General features: G+C 35.7%; 1 protein-coding gene across 1 annotated transcript in view; it reads right to left on the bottom strand.

Moving 5' to 3' along the window:
* sev (receptor protein-tyrosine kinase sevenless) overlaps nt 1-21,640 on the bottom strand; it is a 29,201-nt gene extending 7,561 nt beyond the window's left edge. The window contains exons 1-19 of the mRNA XM_076119053.1: nt 21,148-21,640; nt 19,397-19,456; nt 5,000-5,059; nt 4,819-4,909; nt 4,370-4,590; nt 3,830-4,078; nt 3,504-3,651; nt 3,311-3,427; nt 2,931-3,234; nt 2,642-2,851; nt 2,150-2,551; nt 1,978-2,072; nt 1,740-1,878; nt 1,448-1,649; nt 1,177-1,366; nt 979-1,097; nt 696-891; nt 441-607; nt 135-322 (exon numbers count right to left, since the gene is read on the bottom strand). Of these exons, the coding sequence (XP_075975168.1) occupies nt 135-322; nt 441-607; nt 696-891; nt 979-1,097; nt 1,177-1,366; nt 1,448-1,649; nt 1,740-1,878; nt 1,978-2,072; nt 2,150-2,551; nt 2,642-2,851; nt 2,931-3,234; nt 3,311-3,427; nt 3,504-3,651; nt 3,830-4,078; nt 4,370-4,590; nt 4,819-4,909; nt 5,000-5,059; nt 19,397-19,456; nt 21,148-21,300 (3,311 nt within the window). The 5' untranslated portion in view covers nt 21,301-21,640. The remainder of the gene's footprint in view (nt 1-134; nt 323-440; nt 608-695; nt 892-978; nt 1,098-1,176; nt 1,367-1,447; nt 1,650-1,739; nt 1,879-1,977; nt 2,073-2,149; nt 2,552-2,641; nt 2,852-2,930; nt 3,235-3,310; nt 3,428-3,503; nt 3,652-3,829; nt 4,079-4,369; nt 4,591-4,818; nt 4,910-4,999; nt 5,060-19,396; nt 19,457-21,147) is intronic.
* Between the last annotated feature and the right edge of the window lie 4,927 nt (nt 21,641-26,567).

The following is a 26,567-nucleotide window of genomic DNA, read 5'->3' as shown; positions in this document are numbered from 1 at the left end:
CATGGTAACTACGATGATGGGAATTGAGCAGGACACTATCGTAACATGCCATTTTCGGCGTTAAGTTATAAAAATACCTGTGAAAATATACAAAAATGATTTTTGCTCAATATACTAGTAATGTAGAATCGTACCTTATAGCTGGTTGCACGTAGACGCGAGGTGCCCTGGGCGCAGAAGGCGCTGCTTGTGGGGAGTGCAACATAGCCCGTGCGGCAGCGCCCCCACCCCAATGCGTGTGTGCACGAACTGTCGCCTCCATCGCACTGTATGGCGCTACTGATCGCTCATGGACCTCTACCCATGCAACTTCTACCGTTTTCTGAAAGAAAGAAAAAATATAAAGTTATACAATCGCTATTAAAAATCGAAGATTAATTTTCGAGTGGAGGACATGTAAGAGATTTGTGGTCGCTCAGTTGTGGCATTTATATCTTTACCTCAATTTTATATTGTCCCGGGAAATGCAAGTTGACATCATAATAAACGCGACTATTGTTGACATTGACACGAGTAGCTGGATCCCACGTTACATTGAAATGATCCCATTCGCCGACCACAGCTATTGACGACGAATTTATTGTCTCTGGAATAGCTATGAATGAATCTGAAACATTAAATATATTACAATCACGCAATTGAGGCATCACAAAATAGTGACTTATTATTTTTATGTTAATATAAAAGTGGCTTACCACTGTTAGCATGCAAAGTTGGATCTCTAACGGCTATTACGTGGACCCTAGGCACGAGCTCGGCTGTATACCGTCCAGCTAAGTCAGAAACAACAGCCCTTGATGCATCTTGTACCCATACCAGTCGACCGCTGAAGTAGCAGAGCGGACCTAGTGTAGCCGTACCAGGCAATCTAGTTACCAACGAGCCTGACACCTGAGAACAGACACATTCCATTGAACAAACAGCAACGATACATGCTAACAATTGATGTTTAAAACCGATTAGTCACTATTTACTAACCTCACTAATTCCATGAGATATTTGATCTGCCGTAGGTGCTCTATGAAGTTCAGATCCATCGTAACTTCTTACCAACCAGTACAACCATTTTTTCTCAAGGTCCGCTGTTAAGCCCATAACTGCAATAAAATAAAACCTCGTTAGCACATACCTTTTTAATCTCCTTTTTCAAAATATAAATGTTTATAAAGTGTTTACCTTGTTTCCCACTGAACAGCTGTGCCGGATAGTAAACCATCTTATTCTCGCCATTTAGTCTTGCGGCCTCAACTGCATGGCCTGTATTCCAATAAATGTAGGCACCCAACGAGTCTATTGTCAATTCCTTAGCTACGGTAACAATTGGTACAGGTTCTCGGTTACCTCCGTCTAAATTGCCTCGGGTTATCTAAAGAAAATATACCTTTGAAATACCGTATAACAATTACGATTACACAATTGAATAGTTATTTCTTGCGCTTATTCTTACCAATTGTTGTTTCGGATTAGACCAATAGATTTTCTTGCCAACCCAGTCTACAGCTAAGCTTCCGACATTTTCCATGTTTGACATGGATCCCATTTTAAGTGACGTTGTATTATACCACATTACAGTTGATGCGTTTGTAACCAAATAAAGTTTGTCGCGATACCAGGAAATATCGGTAATGTGAAAATTTTGCAGTTTGTCTCTAAAACGGAAAAATAAAATTAAACTCAACCATATACATACTTTAAATACATGTTGTGTATTTCTATTAAGTATCAGTTAAAAAGCTTACCTATGTATTAGGATTTTTAAATTATCTCCAGTTAGGTCCGTTTGTAGAAGTCCGTCCGGTCCAGACCACAACAACGTGCTGTGGCGAGTATTGGGAGATGAAGCTAAAGTTTTGCCAACGAATTCTGAAGACCATGGACCTAAATAGAAATAAACCACACATTTGCATTACTAATCTCATATTCTTTAGTACCGGTACGACTGGTAGGATTATATTTGAAGTCCTAGGTGTTTTTTACCTGATCCAGATTTTGTTACAGCGGCCACTCTGATTACATACTCCGCATCTTGCTTCAAGTTTTCTACCACGCACATAGATTCGGTGATGTTCTTTCTGGAAATTGGAATATTTTAATTTTAGATCCGCTCCTTTCATCTCACATAAAAAAGTTAGTCATTGATTTTACTTACATGTCTATAATTTCTCCAGATTCAACATGTGTTAGTTGGAGGTGGAAAGTCCATTGTTGCCATGCACCGCTTCCTTGATGTCCCAGTAAATGAGGTGATGACCACGACACTTTAGCTCTATTGATACCCATCACACTCTGTAACCCTAACGGTGGATTTACAGGCACTGGTATTGGCTGGCAACTTCTTAGAGCCACTAATACCTGTCTTGTTGCTATCGTCTTTGTGTTGTAAGCTAATGGATATTCATTGTGGAAATAGCTGTCACTTTGTGCGTGGTACTCCTCAGTCAACATTTCTTTGCCGTTCGTCCAGTAGAACAGACCACCTGCGTAAGCTATTGATCGTGTTGATAGGAACATTGGGGTTTGCGTATTACTTCTAAAATCGGCAACTTCTCTCCTAAAATTAAAACATTGGGTCGTTGCATTATTATGTTGAATAACTTGTTGCTGTGTCTATTACTTATATTTTTCATGTTGTGTAACTTACCCGTCTAATGATACTGCTAGTACAGTGTTTTTCTTTAGATGAGCGACCAATATTCTAAAATCTGCGTGATCTACGGTGAATGCTCCTAAATGCGCATCTCGTACTATTATTTCTGGAGGTGCATCGTGTCGTACCCCATTGGATATGTTTGCTAAATCGAGTCTGTATAGACCTCCGCGATCACCACCTTTTTGTGCCCAGAATAAATAGCTGAAAGTTAACAAAAGTTAGTATAAGTGTTTAAAGAATCTTTTCAAAGTTGCACTCAGTGAATTATTGTGTAACTTACCCGTTGTAAGCGTCTACTTCAAAGTGTATCGGACGAGAAGTCAAACCCGACATAGCTACAAGTCGATTTTTTCCATCGAAATCATAGCGTATTATTTCCCAATTGGAACTTTCTTCATTGTAGATAACTTCACCTAGCACATACAAGTGTCGGTTCAGCCAATCTACTGACAAATCTTGAGGCTTATAGTTTTCGGAAGTCAGGATTGGTTCGGAAGCACTCTTTGTTGATAACGAGCTACGGTAAACACATCCGTCAGATACAGATATAAAGAGAGAATCACTTGATATATCAAGGCCGACACCTGGAATGCAAATGAATCATTGTTAAAACGTGTTAGTTAATTTTGACACCAAAATTAACGAGATCAATTAACGTACCCGTAATGGAATATTCGGTGCTATAGAGCTCTTTTGGGTCTGATAACATATCGTTGGCAAGCGCTAATATGTTTTGTTCTCCTCCCAAGATTAAGACTGGTTGCTGGCTAGGGACAGCTGAAAAAAAAAAACATATTTATTAGTAACTTAACTCATTAAATAGCTATACTACATATGTATAAAATGTACTTACAAGTAGGTAACGGTGGCGTGTATATTCGTAGATAAGCTCTAGGGCCTTCTCCTACCGCATTACGCATCGCTACCGAAACTTCATACTCGCGGGCGGGAGCTAAGTTTTGAAACATGTAGAACAAAGTGTTGTTTGACGCTGGCATGTCCTAAAAAACAAGTAACTATGAACTCTAGACCCTAATAACTATATGTTGTGTTGCAAATATTAAGGTAGCACAAGGGAGAAGTAGATAAAAGTGTATATGTATGTATTTCGATTGTAAAACTAGGTCACTCGCACAACAACTGGCGATGGGAAGTTATTAAAAAAAGCATGAGTATTACCTCAACTGCATCATTTGTATTGGGCTGAGTATCCGTGAGTCGTAACACATAAGATATGAGAGGTCCATTAGGGAATGGTCCCGGCTCCCAGGAGATGGCCACTCTGCTAGGGTCTGGAGCCGCAGCACGTAGGGAACTCGGCGCTGAACTGGGTTTACCGCTCTCTAATGTAGAGATTACGACTGACGGTGCAGAGTAAACGGGTTCCCCTGTCCCTCCACGTCCCGACAGAAATATTGCCACTCGAAACTGTAGTGAAATAAAAACAGAAAAATTCTTAAAGAAATCTGCGCCTTTATAAAAAATTTATGAAAATGTGCTTCAAAGTCCATTTACTGAATTTGCGTTGGGCGTACAATGAGATCGCAGGCCTGGTTGCCATACGCTCTGTAAATCACATAATGTTTAGATTCTTTGTGATTTATATCCGCTCTAGATTCGAAACAAATGCCTACATAAAACATGGACATATTGTAACAACACAATAATTAAAAAATACATTTTATTTTAAACGCACAAATGTTCGTTAAATAACCTTACCCGGTATTTCGTATAGGGCCTAAGACCATCAACATGTATGATGGACTGGTCTGAATGGCTGATGTTGGAGTAGTACTGCCACGTGCCAGGTAGTTCCTCGTACCTCCATTGTACCATGTAGCTCATGTTGCCTAAATTGGGTGCCTCCCACACTAAGGACAGCGAAGTGGCTGTCAGTGTATCGGCCACTAACGCTGGAGCAGTTGGCGTCCCAATCAGTTCTGTGAAATATTACATAATAAATCGTCTAGTTTCAAAAATACATATCCTCTTATTTATAAACACACTATAAACCTATTTTAGTTAAAGAGCTACTATAATATGTTTTCTCTTTTTCATTTTGCTAAGGAGTGAAAGAAACAAAACACTTTATAAGCCTTTTATAACTTCATATATTTTTATGAATAAGAGGGATAGACTATATAAGGTGTTTGATTTTTAGATCTTACCTCTTAACTTTTGAAAGTAAGTGTTAAGAGCTTCATTGCAACCCATGACGCAGTACAGTTCCCTCGAGAAAACAGTTTCCGATGTGACATTCTGTAATTAAATAATGTTTGATGATATATACAATTAATTTTGTTATTCTATTATGGTTTTGTTTTTTCAATAACTGACTTTTATACTTACGCAAACAATTTGGCATGAGTTTTCTAACCCTTCTTGCCATAAACTGCATCCCAGCTTACACTAAAACAGAAAAATCTACTGTAAAACTCAAACTCCTAATATATTTCTGTGTCAAATATAATTAACTATAATAAATTATTTTATCAAAACGCAGGAAATGTGTTTGAAAATAATGTAATGTCGTTAAAAAAACAATTAAAAACTATCCAAGTGTTAACAGGATAGTCGTGATAGTAGCTAAGAACTTCCTTATTTAGAACATGACTTGTGTTCTCACACAATTAGTGGTGCGGGCTTTAATCTAATTAAATTACCACCACTCTTCAAATTCCTTGTTTATTCACTCTAATGACATGTAAAACAAACAACGAATAGAATAATTGCCCAATTTTGTTATAAATGACCGCTATCGTAATTGAAACTTTTCTTCAAAAGCAGAACAATGGCCGGTTTTATTAGTATTTCATGTGTTTTTAATTGTTCGCATGAAGGAATGTATTTCGCGTATGTTTACATCTCACACGTGCACACATGGTCGTTTGCCCAACCTTCTCGTTTAAGCGAAACAGACACAAAGTATCTGCACCCGGCAGACGGACTCGAGACGCAGTTTGTGTACAAATAAAGCTCCTTGTATTGGAACTTTTTGTTTGGCAAAACTGTAAACAAACAATGCTAAAGGAAAGGAAAAGTGTAGAAGAAATTATGTATGGTAAATATCTAGGTGTCAGTTTGTTTTTATAACGAACACTTTTTCCCATGGGTAAGAGGTTAAAAAGTAGTATTTGTAACGGATTTTCACGGTCGGGTAACGTCCTTTACGGATCGTGGTTGACCGGAAGCCGCAGGTGCACCCCTTTCTTCAACCTTACTTAATTCTTTAAGACTGTTTTGATGAATATCAATATAATTGACTAAAATAACGCACTCCGTGACAAGTTGCGTGTATATTTAAATATTAGAGGTCACAGATAAATTGAAGTTGTTCCTCAATAGTATCCTAAGCTGAAGACTGAAGTTACTAATTATGAAAAGGCGGTGATCAATTTGTCCAAGTTCGCTAATTCCACTTGAAATTATAGGCAAGAATAACCCTAAAATCTTTGTAAATAACCTAAGGGAGACACAAAACTAATTCGATGTATGTATCACAGCGGATAAACATAATTTGAACGAGTCCAGTTCGACATAGTAGATATGGCATTTGAGTCATCTCATTGAGAGTGATGTGACAACGCGCGGAACAATTAAACGGATGCACCACAAGTGCGGCGATCTGTGCTGTTTGTTTCGGCTTTATAATTGCAGGTCGCGGCCCGAGCCACGCACTTCCATTGCTAAGTGGGACATGCCGTTTTGTTCTGACATATCGCACCGTATCTACGAGTTAGAGCTCATATCTTTTAGTTCAAGGATTGTTTGTAAACAAACTGTATATTGAAATAGAAACATTTTAACGAATTTAACAAAATTACTTCTGATATTAGTCTGCTTAGCCTTTAAGTCCCTGTACGTAAAATTTAATAACTTTATTCTTGTTGATGCACCTGAAAGTAACAGGTAGTAATATAATACTATTGGATAACAAGCTTAATGCTTTTCGTGTGTCGAGAATGTTCATAACTTTAATTTTGACCATGAGCAAACTGTGTCATAATAATTTAATTTCATGAGTTTGCGTAACCTCTATGACTAGACTGGACTATACTTCTTTCAGTTCATAAATTTCTATATCCATCGCTTAGACCCGAAAACTTACAAAGAGCTTCCCTGCTTTCGTACTTATCTAAAATACAATTATTCAATGAGTATCCTTTTTCTGAAAAAATGCTTTACTTAAATCTTTCTCTTATTTGCTTTCAATAGAAATAAAAACATTTGCCAATCGGACTGAAAATATAAACTCAATGTGATAGCTTGTCAATTGTCCAGTACTACGGGCTCCCAGGGCGTCCCATGCTAACGCGCGTCTTCCGCTATAGTTGTCACAACAGCACGCCCCGACGCACCCTCTCTACAATTTATTAACATTTTTGACTGACGGATGAACATTGAACATCATTTTAGTTTTGGACATGTATATCAATAGTTGTCCATTTTTATTAAAAGCGACTGCTCTATTAGAAAACGGGGTTGTTTAGTTTGGGAATATTTGGATTATCACACGGAAACTATTCGAATATTGGACGTATCCTGTAGGAATCATAGTAGCAGACGTATTAATAAGCTATGAATGTAATGAATGTAATGTTTAGTCAATGAATTTGGCTTTTCAGCGCGTGGAAAGTGTGCGCGTTCTGAAAATGTAGAGTCGTTAGACTGAAGTAGTAAAAATAGACATTTGAGGTACTACTTATCAGGCATTCACGTTTAAAAATATTGTCCATTTCAGAACGGATTTTCTTTGTGAATTCTTAAAGCATTCAAGTTAAACACCCACTGCATATCTCTCGCTGCAACATAATAGAAAGCTAAATAAAACTAATAAAGTAACGAACTAAATTAACGGCTAATTACCCAGTTTCCTGTCTCGTGCCGTAATAATAACAAAACAATAACTACTCCCTTTAGAGTCATTAAAATCGTCGCGTCAGCCTATTGTTGGAGCGATTTCGGAAGCGCGTTCGGAAGTCCAATTGGGAGCGCATGCGCCGGCGGACGCAGGGCGCTGTGAAAGCACTCGCGGATCATATTAATTGCTTCATACCAAACTTCTACTGCCTATCATTGTCTTTGTCTGAACTCGAAACTGATCTGGTTTTATCAGCCCAACATTAATGTGGATCTAAAGATTCTCGTTGGCAGTAATTAGGTAGATATTAGTCTCAATTTTATTATAGTACATATTTGTCATTTTGTCTATCGTCATTTCCTTTTGACTGCATTACAGGCAAAGTAGTATTTATTGAGAAAATGATCGACTAGGTTAAATATTTTTACATTTTCGGGCCGAGGTAATGACCGGTTTTATTGTTAACCTGAATAGGCACTATGTTTTAAACTAGGTAGATTGAGTGAGGTGGGTCGAGTAAACTTATACGCCTTTAAACGGTTGTTCATTTAATAGCTTTATATTGTTCAAATACGTTCTGACATCATCTTGAATAACATGTAACAAAAAGGGTTTTGATATTTTTTGTAAAGAGATATGATGTTATAAGAAAAATGCCCCAAACCCTGTATTGATAGTATCTATACACTGCAGGTACATAGATTGTTTAATTTTCGTAGCATTCTCTCTTAATTAGTGAATTGTTCTAAACTGTAAATTGTTTTCAATCTCTGCCTACATAAATCAATAAACACTGATTTCAAATATTATTTTAACAAATAACCCGACCTATTGATCTTATTCGTTCATAGAATAGACAAACATATACCTAGAACTATTTGGTATTTCCAATTATCGATAAATATGACGCGAAGGATGATAATTTTCCCTTTATAACTTTACTGGATTTTCGTTTATAATGTATGCTCTTTCCCTAAAATAATAAGTTGCTGCACCTTCTGTATGTATACTTTTTTTATAATAATGTAACATAAAATGTATTTCATGTTCAATTACAAACGAAAGACTACTTAAGAAACTTGGAGAAATCAGTAATAATTTTATCAATTAATGCGAATGCTTATTGATGTGTTATTCGTAGACATAGCAACTGCTTTTACCCGTGACCTCTCTCAAAGATTACACAAATATATACACAACTGGGTGGGAAAAATAATATTGCAGTTTTTATATAAATTAATTAAATGAGGCAAGCTATCTCAGTGACTTTGTATATAGGCGCCAGTCGATTACCAAGTTGCGTGATTCTGTTTTTCTAATTCAGTACGTTACTGACCTGTGATAAACTCTAAGATATCGTATTCCACATTTATTTCACAAATTGTTTATTAGCAACTGAGATTATAAATGTTTCTTCCACGAGCTGATCATCAGTCAATGGCATGAGACGCAGACTTATGTAACTTATCTTCGGCGTACTTTGTAGGTTCTAGTGGAAATCTCGGAAAATGTAAGGCACGGTTTGACCGCACGTTTATATCAGCGAGATAACGCACGCAACATTCATGACGTTGATCGACTACATGCGTGTTTCAAATCATTCATAATAAACTTATTAACATCTTAACTACTCTCAGCAATAGAAAATAGCCACAATGTCCAACAGCTTAGCTAAGTTCCGGTCTAATCTGAGTGGGTACTGGTACTCACCAGTGCGAACTTAAGTAACAGATATTCCTAGCTGAGTCGACTTTATACTAATGTAGCACTTTTGACAAAAAGCGCGGAATTGCAATTGATGTTACTTTTAGTGAAAATTGTAGTGAGATTGAGATAACTTATGGGATACTGTTTCATATTTCGAGTTAACGAATTACTCTATACGTAAAGTTTGCTTGCGTTACTTTTAATTTCATATAAAACTAGAATGGATATGTTTATAAAGTCATGATTATGTCTGTGCTAAAAATTGTTCTGAATTGACGTTCTTATATAAAGAGGAGGTAGTTTTCACCCACAAAAACAATGGAGAACGGTTAAATAATACTCATAGACCATAGTACAATATGTAATGATATGTAATGACAAAATGGTACATCATAGGCTTGTTGTAAACAGTTCTAAACTACTGGTACTCCTGTACCTAACTGTCTACAGAGAGCATTATTCAATAATGTAGCTCAACGAGTTAGTACACAAACGAACGACTCTTATTGTAGGTACGTACTTAATTTAGTTTAGGACAGATACTGTTGGTGTTATTATGATCTATGATCTAGCCTGTTGTTTGCTAAAATTCAGTTGTTGATCCAATGTGCTTCAATGTGATCTACTTCGAGATTTTAAGCATTCTTTTCATAATGTTCAGAATCATCAACAATTTAACAGAATTCTTACATTATCTTTGTAATGGTTATATGAAGGAACGGGGAGGACGTTGCTATTATGTAATTGAGGTAGAACCATTTAAACGAATTTAAATCTAAATTAAAAGCAAATGTTTGCTTTGTATATCATAGGGTCTCAAAATTCGTGAGCAGGTCACGCGCTGGCCCACGCCAACCATTTTATTCTGGCAATTGGATAATGTTCAGGCAAATTGGGGCCCACCAGCGTGCTTCCCGCCGCCTCGTCGCCTCTGCCACGCTTTCGCCTCGAGAGCTCTTCTGTTAGTGCTCTCAATGTAGAGCTCTATTGCTAGCCTTTATCAGTCCACTCTACACAGAGCACAGCGTCATCAAACTACAATGAATGAATGGCAACGTATGTTGTTATACATAGTTGTTATATTCCGTTGTTAGCATTTTATATACAGGACTCTATGGATTTTTAAATCTTCTTTTTAGTGGAAATGGCTTGTTCTACGCGTCTAAGGAACTTCTTTACTTCAGTAGAGTTAACTGACAATCTGAGCAGTCAACTTGTACCATGAAGTTCACTCTGATTGGACCCATAGAGGTTTAATTAAGATCATATGAATATGTAGTAGTAAGTACAATGAAGAAGAGTTTCTATTGTAATGATTGCCAGTATAGGTACTAGTTATTAAGATTTGCTCTGTTTTACTGTAGAGCAGAATGCAAGTGTCCAATAAAAGGACAATAAATCAAAACACTTAGCAGAAGCTGAGTGCCCTCTAGGTAATTTCGCTCAACAGATTGATACTGTGGAGTGTTGAGAAGCGGCAGGCGGGGGATAATGGGGCAGGCGAGAGGGGTAGCCGAGGTGGAGGGGGGACATTGCGCGGAGTGCCGGGAGAGACTTGTTGAATGGGCGCAAGCGCAACTCGCAAGCGGGGAACAGTCCACCTAATGAGGAAATAGGAATTAGCGGGCGACGACGAAGCTGACTGCAGTTCTTTATCATAACCGAGCGTCTCTTCATGATTTATTGTGTGCATTGCTTTTCATATTCGAATACCTATGTTCTTTTTATAGCAGAAATTTTTATTTAAAAAGTATCCTTGAAAGTGTTGCTGGAAGTCGCTTCAAACTGTATGATGCTGACAATAAAAATAAGTATGACGTCCTATACACTTGAGCGTGCAAGTAATGTAATGAGTGTGTATTGTTAGATGTAGGCTTGCTATAACTTTTTTTTTTATTTCACTAGATTACCTTTCCCTTTTGTATGAAAAACAATATGGTTACAAAATGCTATCAGATCACTTAAAAAAAATCTTTAAATGAGTGGTAGTTTAAATGTTCCTTACAAAAATTGTCGACTTCGGACCACATAGTTGGGTCGATAGTAGCATGTTATCGCCCCTCAGACTTGCGGCGAAACCACACGCGGCGTGATTCTTTAAAGTGAACGGAAGTTAAGACTAAATAAAATGTTCAAAAGAAAATCATACCAATTTATTTACAAACCTTGGAGAGAGCAAAATACATCCAAGTGTCTGATTTGGTTTGATTCAAAGTTAAATCAGTCGCTTACGACTACACAATACTTAAGATGTTTCAAAGAGATACGTTTGCAAGCTGCGTTTCAGGAATTAAGCCGTCTGGGTTTCAATTAACGCTAGACTACAACTAGAGATTAACTCCGAGAAGCTTGAATAACGAAATAGTAACAATTGAATTAGTAACAACTATTCGTGTTGCTAAAATTAGCTCTTCAGAGCAAGGTCTTTGTTCAACTCATTTAGGAACAAGAAGGTTTAATTTAGAACGAAGAATTTAATAACACGGTGGAGTCATCAACTTCTCGACCTTTCCCGAGCTAATATGACCGCATAATTTTAAGGTTAAACTGAGACTGAAATGTAGAGGAATACCTACCTCCTTTTTTGTCTAGTTGCAATAAATGTAATAACTTACTACTAAATCGTTTCCAAGTTTAATTCCAGATGTAGTGTTAAGTTGAGAACGCTTGAAACCTTTGAATCTTTCCTGAACCTTGCGATAAATCTCTATAAATGAAAAGATTACTCTTTCCAGATATTTAAAAACTTATATTAATTGGATTCTAGTACATTTATTAACTCCAATCAGGAATAATACAGACATTAAACACCATTTTTTTACTTCACGGGATCTCTACGTTTTCCAACTTGCAAGTTTAGTGGTATATAAGAACAAAAGCAGTTATAAACAAACATAATCAACGTTTATTAGCTAATGGAAGGGCCGACTCGACTTCATAACTTCATATCGCAGTTATCACAATTAATCGTGTAATTGGTGCTTACACGACATCATCGTTCCTTCCACTCAACAAGAAAGTTCTCATGTCTCATGACTCTTGACTTTCAGTTCTTAGAACATTTATGTGCTTCTCAACATAAGTAAATAGACTCCAATAAATGTATGTAATCTATATTTTGGAAACTAAAATAGAAAAGCAACTATTCGTGTGAATTTTTATTTGCAGAAGGGGTTATCCCAGAAAAAATGTTGGTTTGAGTTTTAAGACGTGATATGGTTCCATTATTATGAACTTTATCATAGGACTGGAAGCATTAGAAGTTCATCTTTTGACAAGGTCTAAAAAAAATACTTGCTTTTTTATGTATTTCTATTCCTAAATCAACAAGTAACTATAACAAACTGAATGCCTCGTGTAACATAATAATGGAGGCTAAATATATAATAGACGATAGTCCAACGTCTATTTATTAATTATTAAGTACCACATAAACCTTTACCCTCAGTGGTTTTACGATTTACGCTCCGTGATAAGATGTCATATCTACGAATGCGTGATGATGGCAAAACATGGAAATAAATAGGATATGATTATCGAGGGATAATATACAAAATACTAAAACAAAGGAGAATGCTCAAAAAAAACCCAGGCTGTACACGAAAGTTATGTAACTCAAAAAATTAGTTATACTGTGTAATTGAATTCCCAATGTTTACCTCTATCAAATTCGATGGCTGAACATACTATTTTGCTATAACTTTTCAGTAGGGGTTTTCAATATATTTTTATATTTTTTTAAATAAGTTACCTATATAAATGTTTAATCTTTTTAGAGTCACACATTTTTAATATAGGTATGTAACTGAGTTACAAATTAAAAATTATAAAAAATATATTTTTGAAAAATGAGTCATCATCACCGGGTCATATATGTCCCCACCGAGGGGCACGAGCCTCCCCTCTTAACAAAGAGGGGGATCAGGCTTTAGTCCACCACACAGGTCTAATGCGGGTTGGCAGACAATTGGAGGGCTATTATAAGGTAGAAAAGTGTTGTCATGGTGGTAGATTGCTAGCCTATAGCCTATGAAGCACCAAACCCTTCCATCCCTCTACTGACTTTTGCAGTATGCACGGGAAGAAATGCAGCTGGCACCTTCTATGTACTATGTAGTGATAGAATATAATTATTTTATTGTTAATTATTTTTTTAAAAATCACAGTTCCATTAAAATTAATTATTCATTAGTATTAGATATTTACTTATACAATTATATTATTCAAAAAATAATCATTGTGATGAATGTTTGAAAAATATTTATTTTTTAAATTCACCTTTTAAATAGTAGATAATAGCAAAAAATAGTATTTAGCCATCGAATTTGATAGAGGCGAATATCTGGAATTGAATCACTCAGTATCACTAAAATTCTGAGCTACACACCGTTTCTGTACGGCCTGGGTTTTTTTCCCATACATTTTGAGCATTCTCCTTTGTATGAGGTTGTAAAATTTGCCATTAAAAAGAGGCGTAATACATGGTTTATGGAGGAAGGCACGCAAAACCAATCGTAGAACCCAATTTTAAACTTAAATAACCAATGTTTGTCAACCTATTTACTGGTTCACACCATGAATAAATTGTTTTACAAAACAACGTAAAATCCCACATTTTAATGGCATTATATTCAAAATTATTCAGAATATTCATGAATGCACCTGACGCCGAACACGGTCACATTTTAGTTCCACCACCAATTTTGACTTTATTATCTAAAGCGCATAGCGTCAGTATAATGTACGTTATTGTATATAATTATCAAAAATACGTCAGCTATTAGTCCTACGTCAAATAGGAGATAGTCATTACCTAATTGTTGATATTTTGACGTGGTTTTATCATTATATGACGTATTGAAATTACGAGGAACAACAATCTCTTATCGCGGTCAATTCATTAGGAAGTAAGATGTTTCATCAACTGCAATATTATCTTTATTAGTACACGCAAAAGTGAAAGGGGGCTTAAACAACCCTTTAGTTTATTTCAATTAAGAATTTGGCCAACGAATTTCAAACAACAAAAGTTTATGAATAGTGTTATAATACGGAACGTTTTATTTATGTAGAGAGTTAAGACCTCAACGCTTCAGTTTTAAAACATTTGAATATTCATTAAATATTTTCCATTAAAGATTAAACTGTTTCACACATAAATTATGAAATAATCACAGGTACTGGTTTACTTCCGATAGGTGATTGTTCATTTCCGAACACGACGCAGCGAAGCGCGCAGGGGGGACTGAATTCCGTGACATGAGTTCAATACCCATGCGATGGTCACTTCATGGCACCGAATATCGATACAATCTGTCATATTTATATTTTTATACAAAAGTTCTACTTATTTATAGGGAATAATGTTAATAAAGTCGCTAAATCTAGATATAGCAAAATTATGTCTTTACAAAATTGATTTTCTGGTTTGTGGACGTCTGAGACGAGTTAAAGATATACCGCAATCTTTTGAGACAACTAGTGATGCAGACTTATTGCCTGAAATTGAGGCTTCATTCATGAAAATACGATATTCACGATGTAGTAGTAGTACTTTGGAGTACCTTATGCAAATATTTCTTTACTCTTGTATGCACGACTAGTAGTCTGTGTGGCACTGTATTAACAAATGTCATTCATAATATAAGCAGAACTGTGTCAAGACTATGTTATACTCGTGGAAGCCCAACGCAGTTTACTACCAACATGGACGACAGGATGTAAAACAGAACACATAACCAAGTTCAAGTCTATGTATTATAAAGCACGTTGGGTGAAATTATAGAATAAAACGAATGAACTCTAAAATAGATCCGAGGGGAGCAGCCTGCCAACTAGAAGCTTCCTTCCTGCGTCCATCCGGCGTTGAATCTCACGCGACCCTTGTGCACTGGCCCCATGGGCCGCAGCTCGCCACCCGAGCCAAACCAGATGACCACCGAACTCAAACACTTTACTTGAACGACTTGAAGTCGAACGAAGGAAGAAAAACTATTTTTTGGTTAAAACATTGAACAATCGAATATTGAAAATCTATTTTTCTTCCTTTCGCAATATATTATCACATTGAATGTTCATTTAGAATGAATACGAATACCTAAGAACAATAAAAATGTATTTTTGATATGAGATGAACATTAATGCTTCACAATTAAGATTTTTGGAAAAGTAGAGTTAGCGAAAAATAGACCAGAAACTCACATGGTTACTTACTTTAATAAAACACGTTACATTAAGATAAAATTACAAATGATTCTGAAATCGTTCTTAAGAAGTCTACAAGGAAGATGTGATGAGCTTAATAAGATGTTAATAATAACAACGCATAAACTCAACAAACTACGACAGTTCCCGTGAAAATGTTCCTCGTAACGGTAACATTCACTCAAGAACTGAAGAAAGTAAACAGGACGTCAAACAAACGAAAGTGAACCAAGAAATGAGTTTGTTTGGCGAAGGGAAGGGCAGAGCATTCGATTAACAGCTACACCTTACGACCTGACGAAAGATGTTAAGCAAACAAGTGTACTTTACAAACTGTTCTACTGCAATACTTGGGTTCCCATGCACCTTTGATTTTGTTCTTAAAATAACTATAAAGGAGCTTCCCACTTACAAATTCTCATGCTTTTCAGTAATCACAAAAGTAGAATGATCTAAACTTATGAACCTATTGAACGAAAAAGTACCGTGACCTCTACAAAAAAAAGTATGGCTCAATTTTTTCTAACACAATTTGTTCAATATACCTACAATAGCAGTCATGTCATGGTAAAATAACCATAACTTACTACATATTGCTCAGTTATGTTAATAGAGTGGAAACAAATAATAATAAATGGAAGCAAGTCAATTGACGTCGCTTGCCCCGAGGGGTGCGCGTACGTCGTTCCACCCGCCACTTGATCTTTTTTGCGCTCAGCCGCGGGGGCGTAAATTGGGCATAACTGATAATTTTGACATAAACCAGTAGTAACTGTCAGTTATAAAGCTTCCATTCCGTTTTATGTCAGCTTTGGTTCACATGCACATGATGGATCGGTAGAGATCCTGGTTTTTGAATTTTAAACCAAGGATGACACAAGTAAAGTAACGTATATTCGGTTACGGTACTGCTCAGTTTATGTATTTAATTTAATTGAATAATTAAAAGATTTTTATTTAGGACTGATAGGAATATTTATTTGATAAGTCACCCCAATTCTGTCTACGTTGAACCCAAACAAAATGAATGATTTCATTTCAGATTTATTTATCTTAACTGCCAAAAAAGCAAACTTATTTACTTTGACACAAGACGCAGAAAAAACCACGTAAGATAGAGTAATTTTACATGATGATAGGCAGGTACCTACGAAAATAATTGTTATCCAAACAACCAGAGTACCTAGTACGTTATTACCTAACTATTTGTACAGTTATTTTCTGTAAATTATTTAAATTAAGTCGTCTAGTTACAAAAGAAGTGGGATAGTGTTCAGACTGTTCAGCAAGTTGTTTTGTTCATGAGCACTATTCTGCACGGTCTAGCTACTCTCAATGTAGACATTGTGTAAATGTACACATATATTTTGTGAACAAACGATCTTTTGTAAGCTTATACTGCTGTAGGTTTTGTTGACTACCATTTTGGACGGTACTAAGTGACTTTGAATCCAATACTATCTTTTAAAATGGCGCTCTACAAAAAATACCACAAACAAGAGCTTTATTAATACAATAGGTGTAGCACATTTGATTTTTACATTATTTTATCACTAAGATACATGAGTTTTTGAGTAAGTAGTTATTATTTTAACTACGTTAATTGGAATAATACAGTTAGGTATTGAAAGCACTTAATTTGTTTGGTGGTAGTATAAGTCATACGAATGAAAAAAGTTGAAATACATGTGACAGACAATACAAACATTATTGCGACGAAAAAGAGTTGTTGTACATAATCAAAATAGTACGTACATAGACCAATACTTGAGATACGAACTTAGCTCACAGCCTTTCATCAATACAAATACGAATGGCTTGGAACTACGCTCAGGGGTAAGGCTAGAGGTGGGACCTAAGTAAAAATACTGCAGCAGTTACAATTTAAACTTCAATGGTCTTGAAAATAAAAATATTAAAAAACCTTTGTATTCTTTTTATAAGAAGACTAGCTGACCCGCGCAACTTCGCTTGCGTCACATAAGAAAGAATGAAAAAAAATTTCCCCGTTTTTGTAACATTTTTCGTTGCTAATCCGCTCCTAATGGCCGTAGCATGATGTTATATATAGCCTAAAGCCTTCCTCGATAAATGGTCTATCTAACACTGAAAGATTTTTTCAAATCGGACCAGTAGTTCCTGAGATTAGCGCGTTCAAACAAACAAACAAACAAACTCTTCAGCTTTATAATATTAGTATAGATATTTAAACATAGATAAACGCAAATTATTAGATGGAAAAAATCGTAATCTTAATGTATATTTATCTCATGTTTTGGAAACAGTATTCATTAAATATATTATATCTGAAAAAAGGTGGGAGGTGTATCGCTGTGATTTGCTTATCACACTGTAGGTCATTTTAGTTTTTTCTGTAAATTATTTTTATATTTTGCTTCATATCTTCACCCCAAAAACCCGAACTAGATTTAAAAAACAATACTTATAATATAAGTTGAAGATAACAGATTATATTTCCGTTACAGAATCGTAAATAAGTTTGTGAGTTGTTCAAAAGTGAGGCTACAAAAATATCAACTACATATAAACGAATTTATCGTTGTAGAGTTTTACGATCGTTCACACAGTTATGGTCGATCAATTTTGAGTGTTTTGACGCGTTACAATGTAAAATAATGAGGGGGTGGGACAGATTAATATAATGTAAATTATTATACGGTCTATATATCAGTCTAGCCTTTCTCCCAACTATGTTGGAGATGGCTTCTAATCTCACCGAATGGTGCGAATGCCTATCGGACCTCCACAACCCAGTTACTTGGGCTATAACACGATTGAAGACTGGGTGTCCGACTGTCAAAGGGCTTTGAAAATGACACGGAGGAACTCTGTATGTGTACTATGGTCACTCATCTACTAACCAAACTTGGTAAGATTAGCTTAACCTAAGAGATCGATCTGCGCAACTATTGTTACTTAGCCACAAGCTTCTTAAATTATATGATATATAGCTGTTGCAGATTAATTTTAGCAAAATTACTAAGAGTAACCTGAATAACTGCAAAATACTACTTTTGCTAAAATGATGTAGAACATAGAGATAAATCCCTTCGGCCGCGTATGATACCAGAGTTTGGTAACCAGTATCATACGAAGAAAAAATGATCGTTGTAGGATACTGGTATCCAAGTGAGAGGATTTATTATTTTTCTGATACCCTTTATTATGTTTGGTAACCAGTATCCAGTAAGAAATATAACATTCTGCCTATGACACCAATTCGGCAAAACTGTGATAAGCAAAAGGGTAGTTTCCCAACTTAATACTGAGATGAGAACCCTAACTGGTTATGTCATTATCAACTTCTGGTTATATTATTGTCCTCTTTCATCCGAGTAAAGGCCATCCGATCGCATTCTGTACCGACGCTTATTGAAAACCCTCGCTTTATTGAAAACATTCAAGGAAACAAGGAAATAGTTCATGAGTTTTGATTTTTACGACTTCATTTTTAACATTTAGAAAAACACTCACTGTACATCTATAATTAATATTGTGGCAAAGCCAAAAGGTAGATAGCTTTGAATAGGGTTTTTTCCTGCGGCACTTGCGACCATCGCTCAATAGTACTCTTCCTCCTCTCTTCGTAGAGATAAATTCAATTTCTGTACTCATTTTGGACTACATGCAACGCGAAAATATATATGACATCATCAGTTGCATACGAGGAGATGTTAAGAATTCACTTGTAATTATTTGATATTTTCCTGAGCTGATACTGGGTTACATAAAACGAAAAATCCCTATCACTAGGATACCAGTATCCTACAACGATCATTTTTTCTTCGTATGATACTGGTTACCAAACTCTGGTATCATACACGGCCGAAAGGAGATAAATTATATTATTGGAGTGCAGTAATTCTGTAACTTATATCCAACATCATACACATGTCAGACTGAAACCGTCCGTGTATCTTGACCGACCTTCTTAACAAAAGTTTGGAACTTACTTGTTGCACACTGCAATCGGAAGCACAGCTCACATCGAAATGTCCGTCACCGGTCCGGTTCTGCAAAAAACAAACAATTATTATAAAAAATATATCGAGTAGGGTGATCATGGGATGTACGAAGTCACAATCCTGATAGCTTCCGTTGTGACACGGTCGTCGGCGCAAACGCAGCCGAGCGTGTCAATCGTCATTAAACCTACCTGCTCCTCTCTCTACAATGGTTTGATTGATTTGTTAAGTTTTTTACATATAAAATGCTACTAGTATAAAATCTGTAACGGATTGGAAAAAAACATGAAATGATATTGCTTAGGAAACTAATTTTAATATGAGAGATAGAGATAAAGTTTCAATTGATTTAAGAAGGTATAGTTTTGTGTTTACATCAGTTATGTATGTACTTAACATATTAGCAAGACACATAAGGCCGTACAGCTTCGTATTTAATATTATTTTCTTAATAATAAGTAAAAATTAGGGGGACTTTGTAAAGATTTCTTTGAGATTCATTATGATTTCATAATGAATCTCAAATAAACCTTAACAAAGTTTCAATGAGGTTTCAATAAGATTCATTATGATTCAGTATATCGCACCCCCGGTGCAATAATGTCACTTTTGTAAAAAAATGCAAAAATGAGTTACTTATGTAGTAATTGATTTAAAGCACTACTACTGTATTACTATTATCATTATATAAGCAAAAGTAAAGTTAAAAGTATTCGCTGATGTATTCATCTTATCAATATCACATAAAGTTATTGTTGTGGGAGGTGTCAAAGTTTAAAATGCTTCTCCTGAAAAACTACATTTTTGCATAAGTGACAGTGTTGCACCGTAAGTACGATATACTACTGTTACATAATCTGATATTATTTTGTCAATACGATTGGGCATTACTTAGTTAATAAATATGTGGTTACACTAGTCACGTTTATCTTATAACTTTAGGTGTGTGATTGGTCATTGGTTGTCCAATCATAAAGCTACTATAAAAAATGTGCACGATGTAAATAAATAAAATTTAAATGCATTTTACATAAAGAGTGGTTTTTGGCGAGCGTGTGACCGGAATCGGCTCGGGAGCGACTGAAAGGCTTCACCTGTAATGTGATCCGTCCGCGGTTTTCACATTTCGGATTTTTTTTTTGATATTTACAACAATCTTTTTCATTTTGTGAGGATATCTGTCCGCCTATAATAAAGGTCTCAGGTTACATTTTTAATTTTGAACGTATGTTGCATAAATAAGAATATTTTTCGAAAGATAATGTAGAGTCATTTATTTGATGAACTTACAGAAAATTTTATTATAATTTACATTCACAGCAGGAGTGTTTTTTGTAAACAATATTTTTCTAGGACATATTATTATCTAGTGCTCCAATTTATTCCACTAATGACTAATTACATAAATATGTAAAGGGAAGCATCCACAACCGCCCCGGTTGACGTTTGGCAACGATGATCTATATTTAGCATGTTTGCGTTGACTATAGTGGATCGCTAATTGTCGACAATTACTTAGATGTGCGTTGAACCTACACGACAGCCGCCGCAAATAAACTACATAATAAACTAAGATCATCGTTTTATCCTCGACCAATAAACTGTTAATTGGAATCTTTATCAATGAACGCACAAAGTTGAACGAAGCGTTGTTATTTGTCATCGACGAAACTATTCATTTCTTAGGCATGCTTTGTGGGGAAACTTATTTTGTAAACAATATTGATAGTAAAGCGAACCTGGAACGGGCATTTTTCATTGCATCGAGCTACGGCTTCCGCTCCAAATTTCTCAGTGATGGAACTGTAATCGCAGCCAATTGTCCGAGCGGACAAAGCCAATCCGAGCAGCGACAACACTAGCCATTTGTGCCAATTCAGCGGCGCACTCATTGTGCTCACCGGCTACCGCCACTGTCGCTGAATTCACTCCTGCGAACCTTCACAAGAGTCACACATCTTTCCGGCAAACTAGCTATTTTGAAAGATCACTGTAGCTACAATACACACTCAGTCTTTAGAGCACTCGATTATTAAACAACCGTATCAGTCTATATGAACTGTAATAAAAGGCGGTTGAAGAATTTCAACACTAGTCGACATAATCGTGTCAATTCGAAAAGCGCGGCAAGTGCGGCGTGCGGGGTGCGTGCACGCAGCTAAAGCTACTCATGGACTGAGTAGAACGCATCCGCCGTGATCCGCCCGTTGCGCACGCGCACGCGCTACGAGGACGCTACGTTTGGGCGCTCCCGCCCGCGCTACGGCCATTATAACTGAGCCCCAACCTGTCGCCGCACTTGTTACCTACACCTATTATTTAACGTCCTCAAACATTCAATCCATTAACTTGACAGTGCACATCTCAATAAATACACATCAAGTGAATACGAATGTTATTAAATGACAGGAACAAGTCAGTCATACATGTTTCAAAAAGTTGGTAGGTACTGCAAGTCATTATATGCATTTTTTTTTTCATTGTAGAGTTTTTTGAATTTTCTCAAAGTACAATGTTAGGAGCGCATAAAAGAGTGCTACGAATTATTAAATTCATATATATCAAGGGCCAATTAGGGTACTTATTTATAAGGCAGTTCATGAAATATCGGGTTCACAGAGTTAACCTTGTTGATCTTATTCTTAAAGTGTGTTTTATATCGTCGCATTTGATTGTGACTTGTGAGGAGCAAGGCCGTCGAATGATACGAGGACTACCGCGCGATGCACGGACTGTTCAATTAATTTAACTGTGTACCATCTTATAACTTCCCACGCTTACCAACATTCCTTTTGTTAGATGATTTCATTTCTCTATAATATTAAGTTGCCTTATAACCGTGTTTTCATACTTGCCTATCGACAACGCTCTTTAAAAGACGCGTTAAGTCAACTCTACGAAATCGCAAATTTGCGTCCTTTCTGCGTAAAAAGATTCGCCTTTGCTGGAAAGATTAACAACATACTTACTACCATCCTCATAAATATTTTCATTTATAATGTGTAAGATTTACTATTTGAAAATAAAATCAGGAGCCACAAAAGACTTTATTTTTTATTGTAACAGTTCTTGAAAGAATACACTGTGCCCATACTTGCCCAGCGTGGTGGACTGAAGGTCTAAGCTGTCTCTCATTTAAGCCCAGTTTATTTCATACCCATCAACTAACCAATTTATACTTACAAACCGAAAAATAAGTTGAAATGATAATGATGGAATGGCATAAATCATAACAATATTAAATCTCGATACAACTTTAATACATTTTATTAAAATAAAACAACATTAAGATTAGTTAAGTGTTGAAGGCTAAATAATAAAAATATTATTATGTTCCTACTATAATAAATTCATGTTTACTATAATATCACCTTATCGATAATGTATTTGACCGTTACAAGGCGAAAACACTACAAAGGCACATGGTAGAGTCGTAGCATTAGGGTCAGCGCAGACCAAGAGGAGCGCAGCGGAGAGGATTTTTTTAACGCACTTGAAAATCAACTTTAAATTAATTAAAATAAAGTGCATAATTGCTTGAACCTGACAAAAAATGCTCGCGCGTCCTCGAGGATGCGCGGGTATCCCCGCGCATACTCGAGGACGCGCGAGCATCGTACGAAAAATTTCAATGTTGTTACTGAGTTTAAACAGAGAGAACGTCATTTTTATTCTTCTTCAGTCAAAAGAGCAATTATAATCATGGCCCAGTCTACCATCGTTGACGAATTTTCACGAAAACTGGCCTGTTTAATGAAGAATGGTAACCTAGAAAGTTTTCCTCGCGCAGGCTCGAGCAGTCGCGAGCATGCTCGAGCATCCGCGAGCCGTAAAGAAAATGCTCGAGACCGCGCGAGGATTATTCCGGTCTGTCTGCGCTGGGCCTAATTCGTCAAGATTGTCTCTACATTTTTGTAATAAATTTCTTTATTATAATTAAAGGATCAAAATGGTTGTAAATTATCAAAATTGTTGCTTTTCTGTTCTGCTACTTTTCATTTATTTTGTCTTATTAGCTGTTAGGTTCTTAGCTACGGAAATCGAACCTGTAACATGTCGTCGATGATAGTGGTAAATGTGTATAAAAGTTATTTTCTATATTTTATTGTTGTTGAACTTCAACTAAAACATACAACTTTTGAAAATGCTTAGATAAAAAAATGCTCAAAAGTATATATATATACATATATTATACACATATATGATTAATAATACAACGTGGCCATCTTTGGTAAATTTTCAGAACTAATTAATATGCTAGAAGACTGAATTGCTTGAAAGATTGGTAGAGCAGCGTACAAGAGTACTTAGTGCTACAAACGTCATACGATAGATGGCACTACACATAAAAAGTAATTTACAAGTTAACTCTACTAGGTGGCGCTACCGTCGCTTGCAGTCAATAAAAAAAATGAATGATGTCATACTCTGAATTGAGGTAAACATTGGTACCAATAGTAACAAAAGAAATTTTAATTTTGTATGGACAAGGTACAATGCCTTACAAAGCAATAATAATTTTCTTCGCATTCATTATCCTTTACAATTTTGTAGTAGTTATAACTGAAGAATTATATCGGTCCACATCACTTTACATTTATGTCGAACCGATTGGGTTTGCACCAGGAAAAATCACCGTCAAATTCCAACCACATGGATAAATTAACGGGAAAGTGTAAATTAATTGTTTTTATATAATTTTCCGGCTGTGAAATGTCTGAGGTGTCTAGAATGTCCAGACAAGATAACTGTAGGACTTGTCACTATCCTTACCCCGTCAACTTGTACGTAAGTTAACCAACACAAGGTGAAACCTCTTATATTACACGTCCACAGTAAAATACTACTATTTTCAGCATCATTTGCAGCATTCAGGCAGTCTTTTGTCTCTACCGGACTCTTCCTATTTGCGTCTGTGTTAAAACCGCCTCTTTTTAAGCTAAGGTGACAGATAAGCGTATGCCAGTTCCGATTACGAAGTCTTATGTTTGATTCTGCTGCAAAATAGATTTTTTAATATTTGACGGAATTTTCTATGTAGTCATAGCTCGGAAATCGGTAGATAACATGATTGTATGAGATTTGTCACCCATAAATGCGTTTTTCTGATCTGCAACGGGAAAATATCTTAGAAATCTCGATTGGACATTTTAGAGTAGCGAGATAACGAGAATTTATTGATATAAAATTGTTGTATACAAAATATTGATTTTTAGGCATTCGTTTTCACTAAGCAGTTAATGGGGCAACTTTGAGGTGATTTTCTACCGTCAGGTTATTAATCTCAAAACATACTAACAGTTCAATGGCTACTGGTTATGTTATTGATTATTAATTAATATTAATAAAAATGGCATACGAATCTCCTAGATCTCTAGAATTGCCTTCAAAGCATCACTGTTTTATTTATTTACATATGCATCCTGCATATGCATCCTGTGCCAGCACTTCGCATTTTTTATTATTTTTTTGTAACACGTAGGCGACGTAGGGGTTCTAATCCATTAATAAACAAATAAATACTTTAAATATCTATTACTAATAAAATATTTTTTTATATCAACAAACCTTTTATTGGGAAACAATTTTATCATACTTATACATTTATTACAGGCCGACAACGTGTATTATTTTGTAGCACACGATAAAATAATAATGTTATTTTCGCTTTACAGCTAAATACAAAAACAGGAAAGTTCAGAATTTGTTTCTTGGTCTCATTACGACTTTTTAAATTTATTGCGAATTTTTTTACACTCGAAATTCATGGACTTCACATTGGTTCCGGCTGAAACATGAAATGGAATAAACAAACTTCCTTTTTTCGTTAATACTTGATGAGAATTATATCAATTACCTACTAATTGTAATATAATTAGTAGCCCGTGGCAAGTGCTTACTACGTACCTACATCAGATCAAGTCATGTCAAAATAATTATGAAAAATAACTCAAACACTATTGTTTTTTGATCGCTAGCTATGTAATTACATTAAGTACTCACTAACTAACGAACAGGTTTTCCTTGGTCTTTTATGTAGTAATCATAGTATCTACGATTTTTTTGAGGATGGAAAACAATGAACTATAATTTTGATAACGGTGATTGAGAAAAACCAGCAGGATAATAATTTAAAACAAGTGGAATTTTAAAACGCCCACAGGTCGGGGTAAACACATTTTACATTTCCTTATTTTTTTCATTAAGAAAGGACTCATAACCAGTTTGTAAGGAGGAAAAAAAAGAGGAAATGAAACACTATTCGCTACTGAGTCAGTATATTTGCCTGCCATGAAGTTCAAGATGATGTCAGCTGTGAACTACCAATTGAAATGAAAATCTTTGAAATGAAGTGGGAAACTACTATGACTTGTCATCATAAAGAAAAATAGATGCTGTGTACCGACTCTGTATACATTCAATCATTTCAAAACTAACGCCCACGCTCTATACACTACACGACAAAATATTTTCTTTTTTTTGTGTGGTAAGAATATAAAAATAAAGTGAAAAACATTGTTTGCCAGTCAAGACGTATCAACAGTTTCCATCGAAATTATTATTACGCGACATACTTTGGTGAGTATATCTAAGTAATACCTTTTACTAACTAAGAAAGCCAATTAGAAGTAAGGTCATATCGTCAATGCAATTACTTCGAAGTAATTAGTTGCTGCTCTACCTCTTCAAAACATATAAGAACTATTATTTTATGTTTCTTCGATCTGTGCTACCTATATTTCTGGAAAAAAATTATATGGGATTGCTTTCATCTTGAGGTTCATCTATTCCATGAAATAAAGTTTTAGTTGCCGTTGAAACCTTACAAAATAAGAAAAAAGTTTTTTTATTGCTCGTAAAGAAATTTCAGTCGCGCTGACACGTTTTCCACCTTATCGCAACAACCAAAGTAAGAATGTAATTATATTAACACATTTCAACCGATCGTTTTCTCATAAATATTTGTCTCACCTCTAAAAGGAAACGTGAAGAGTGTTAAGTGAAAAATCTTTGTCCTATGCGTCCGCTGCCACTGTTTTGATTCTCGTTCTTCCCACGGCTAGTTTGGGAGAGCTCCAAGTTTCTATATTTTAGGTGCCAAAGTGCGATCAGTGGTGGTTACCTAACCATAATACTCGTATCTTATTCAGTTTCCGAG

Source organism: Anticarsia gemmatalis, chromosome 10 (assembly GCF_050436995.1).
Source record: "Anticarsia gemmatalis isolate Benzon Research Colony breed Stoneville strain chromosome 10, ilAntGemm2 primary, whole genome shotgun sequence".
Lineage (NCBI taxonomy): Eukaryota > Metazoa > Arthropoda > Insecta > Lepidoptera > Erebidae > Anticarsia > Anticarsia gemmatalis.
Note: the sequence above shows the minus strand (reverse complement) of the source record. Positions and strands in the feature narration are given on the sequence as shown.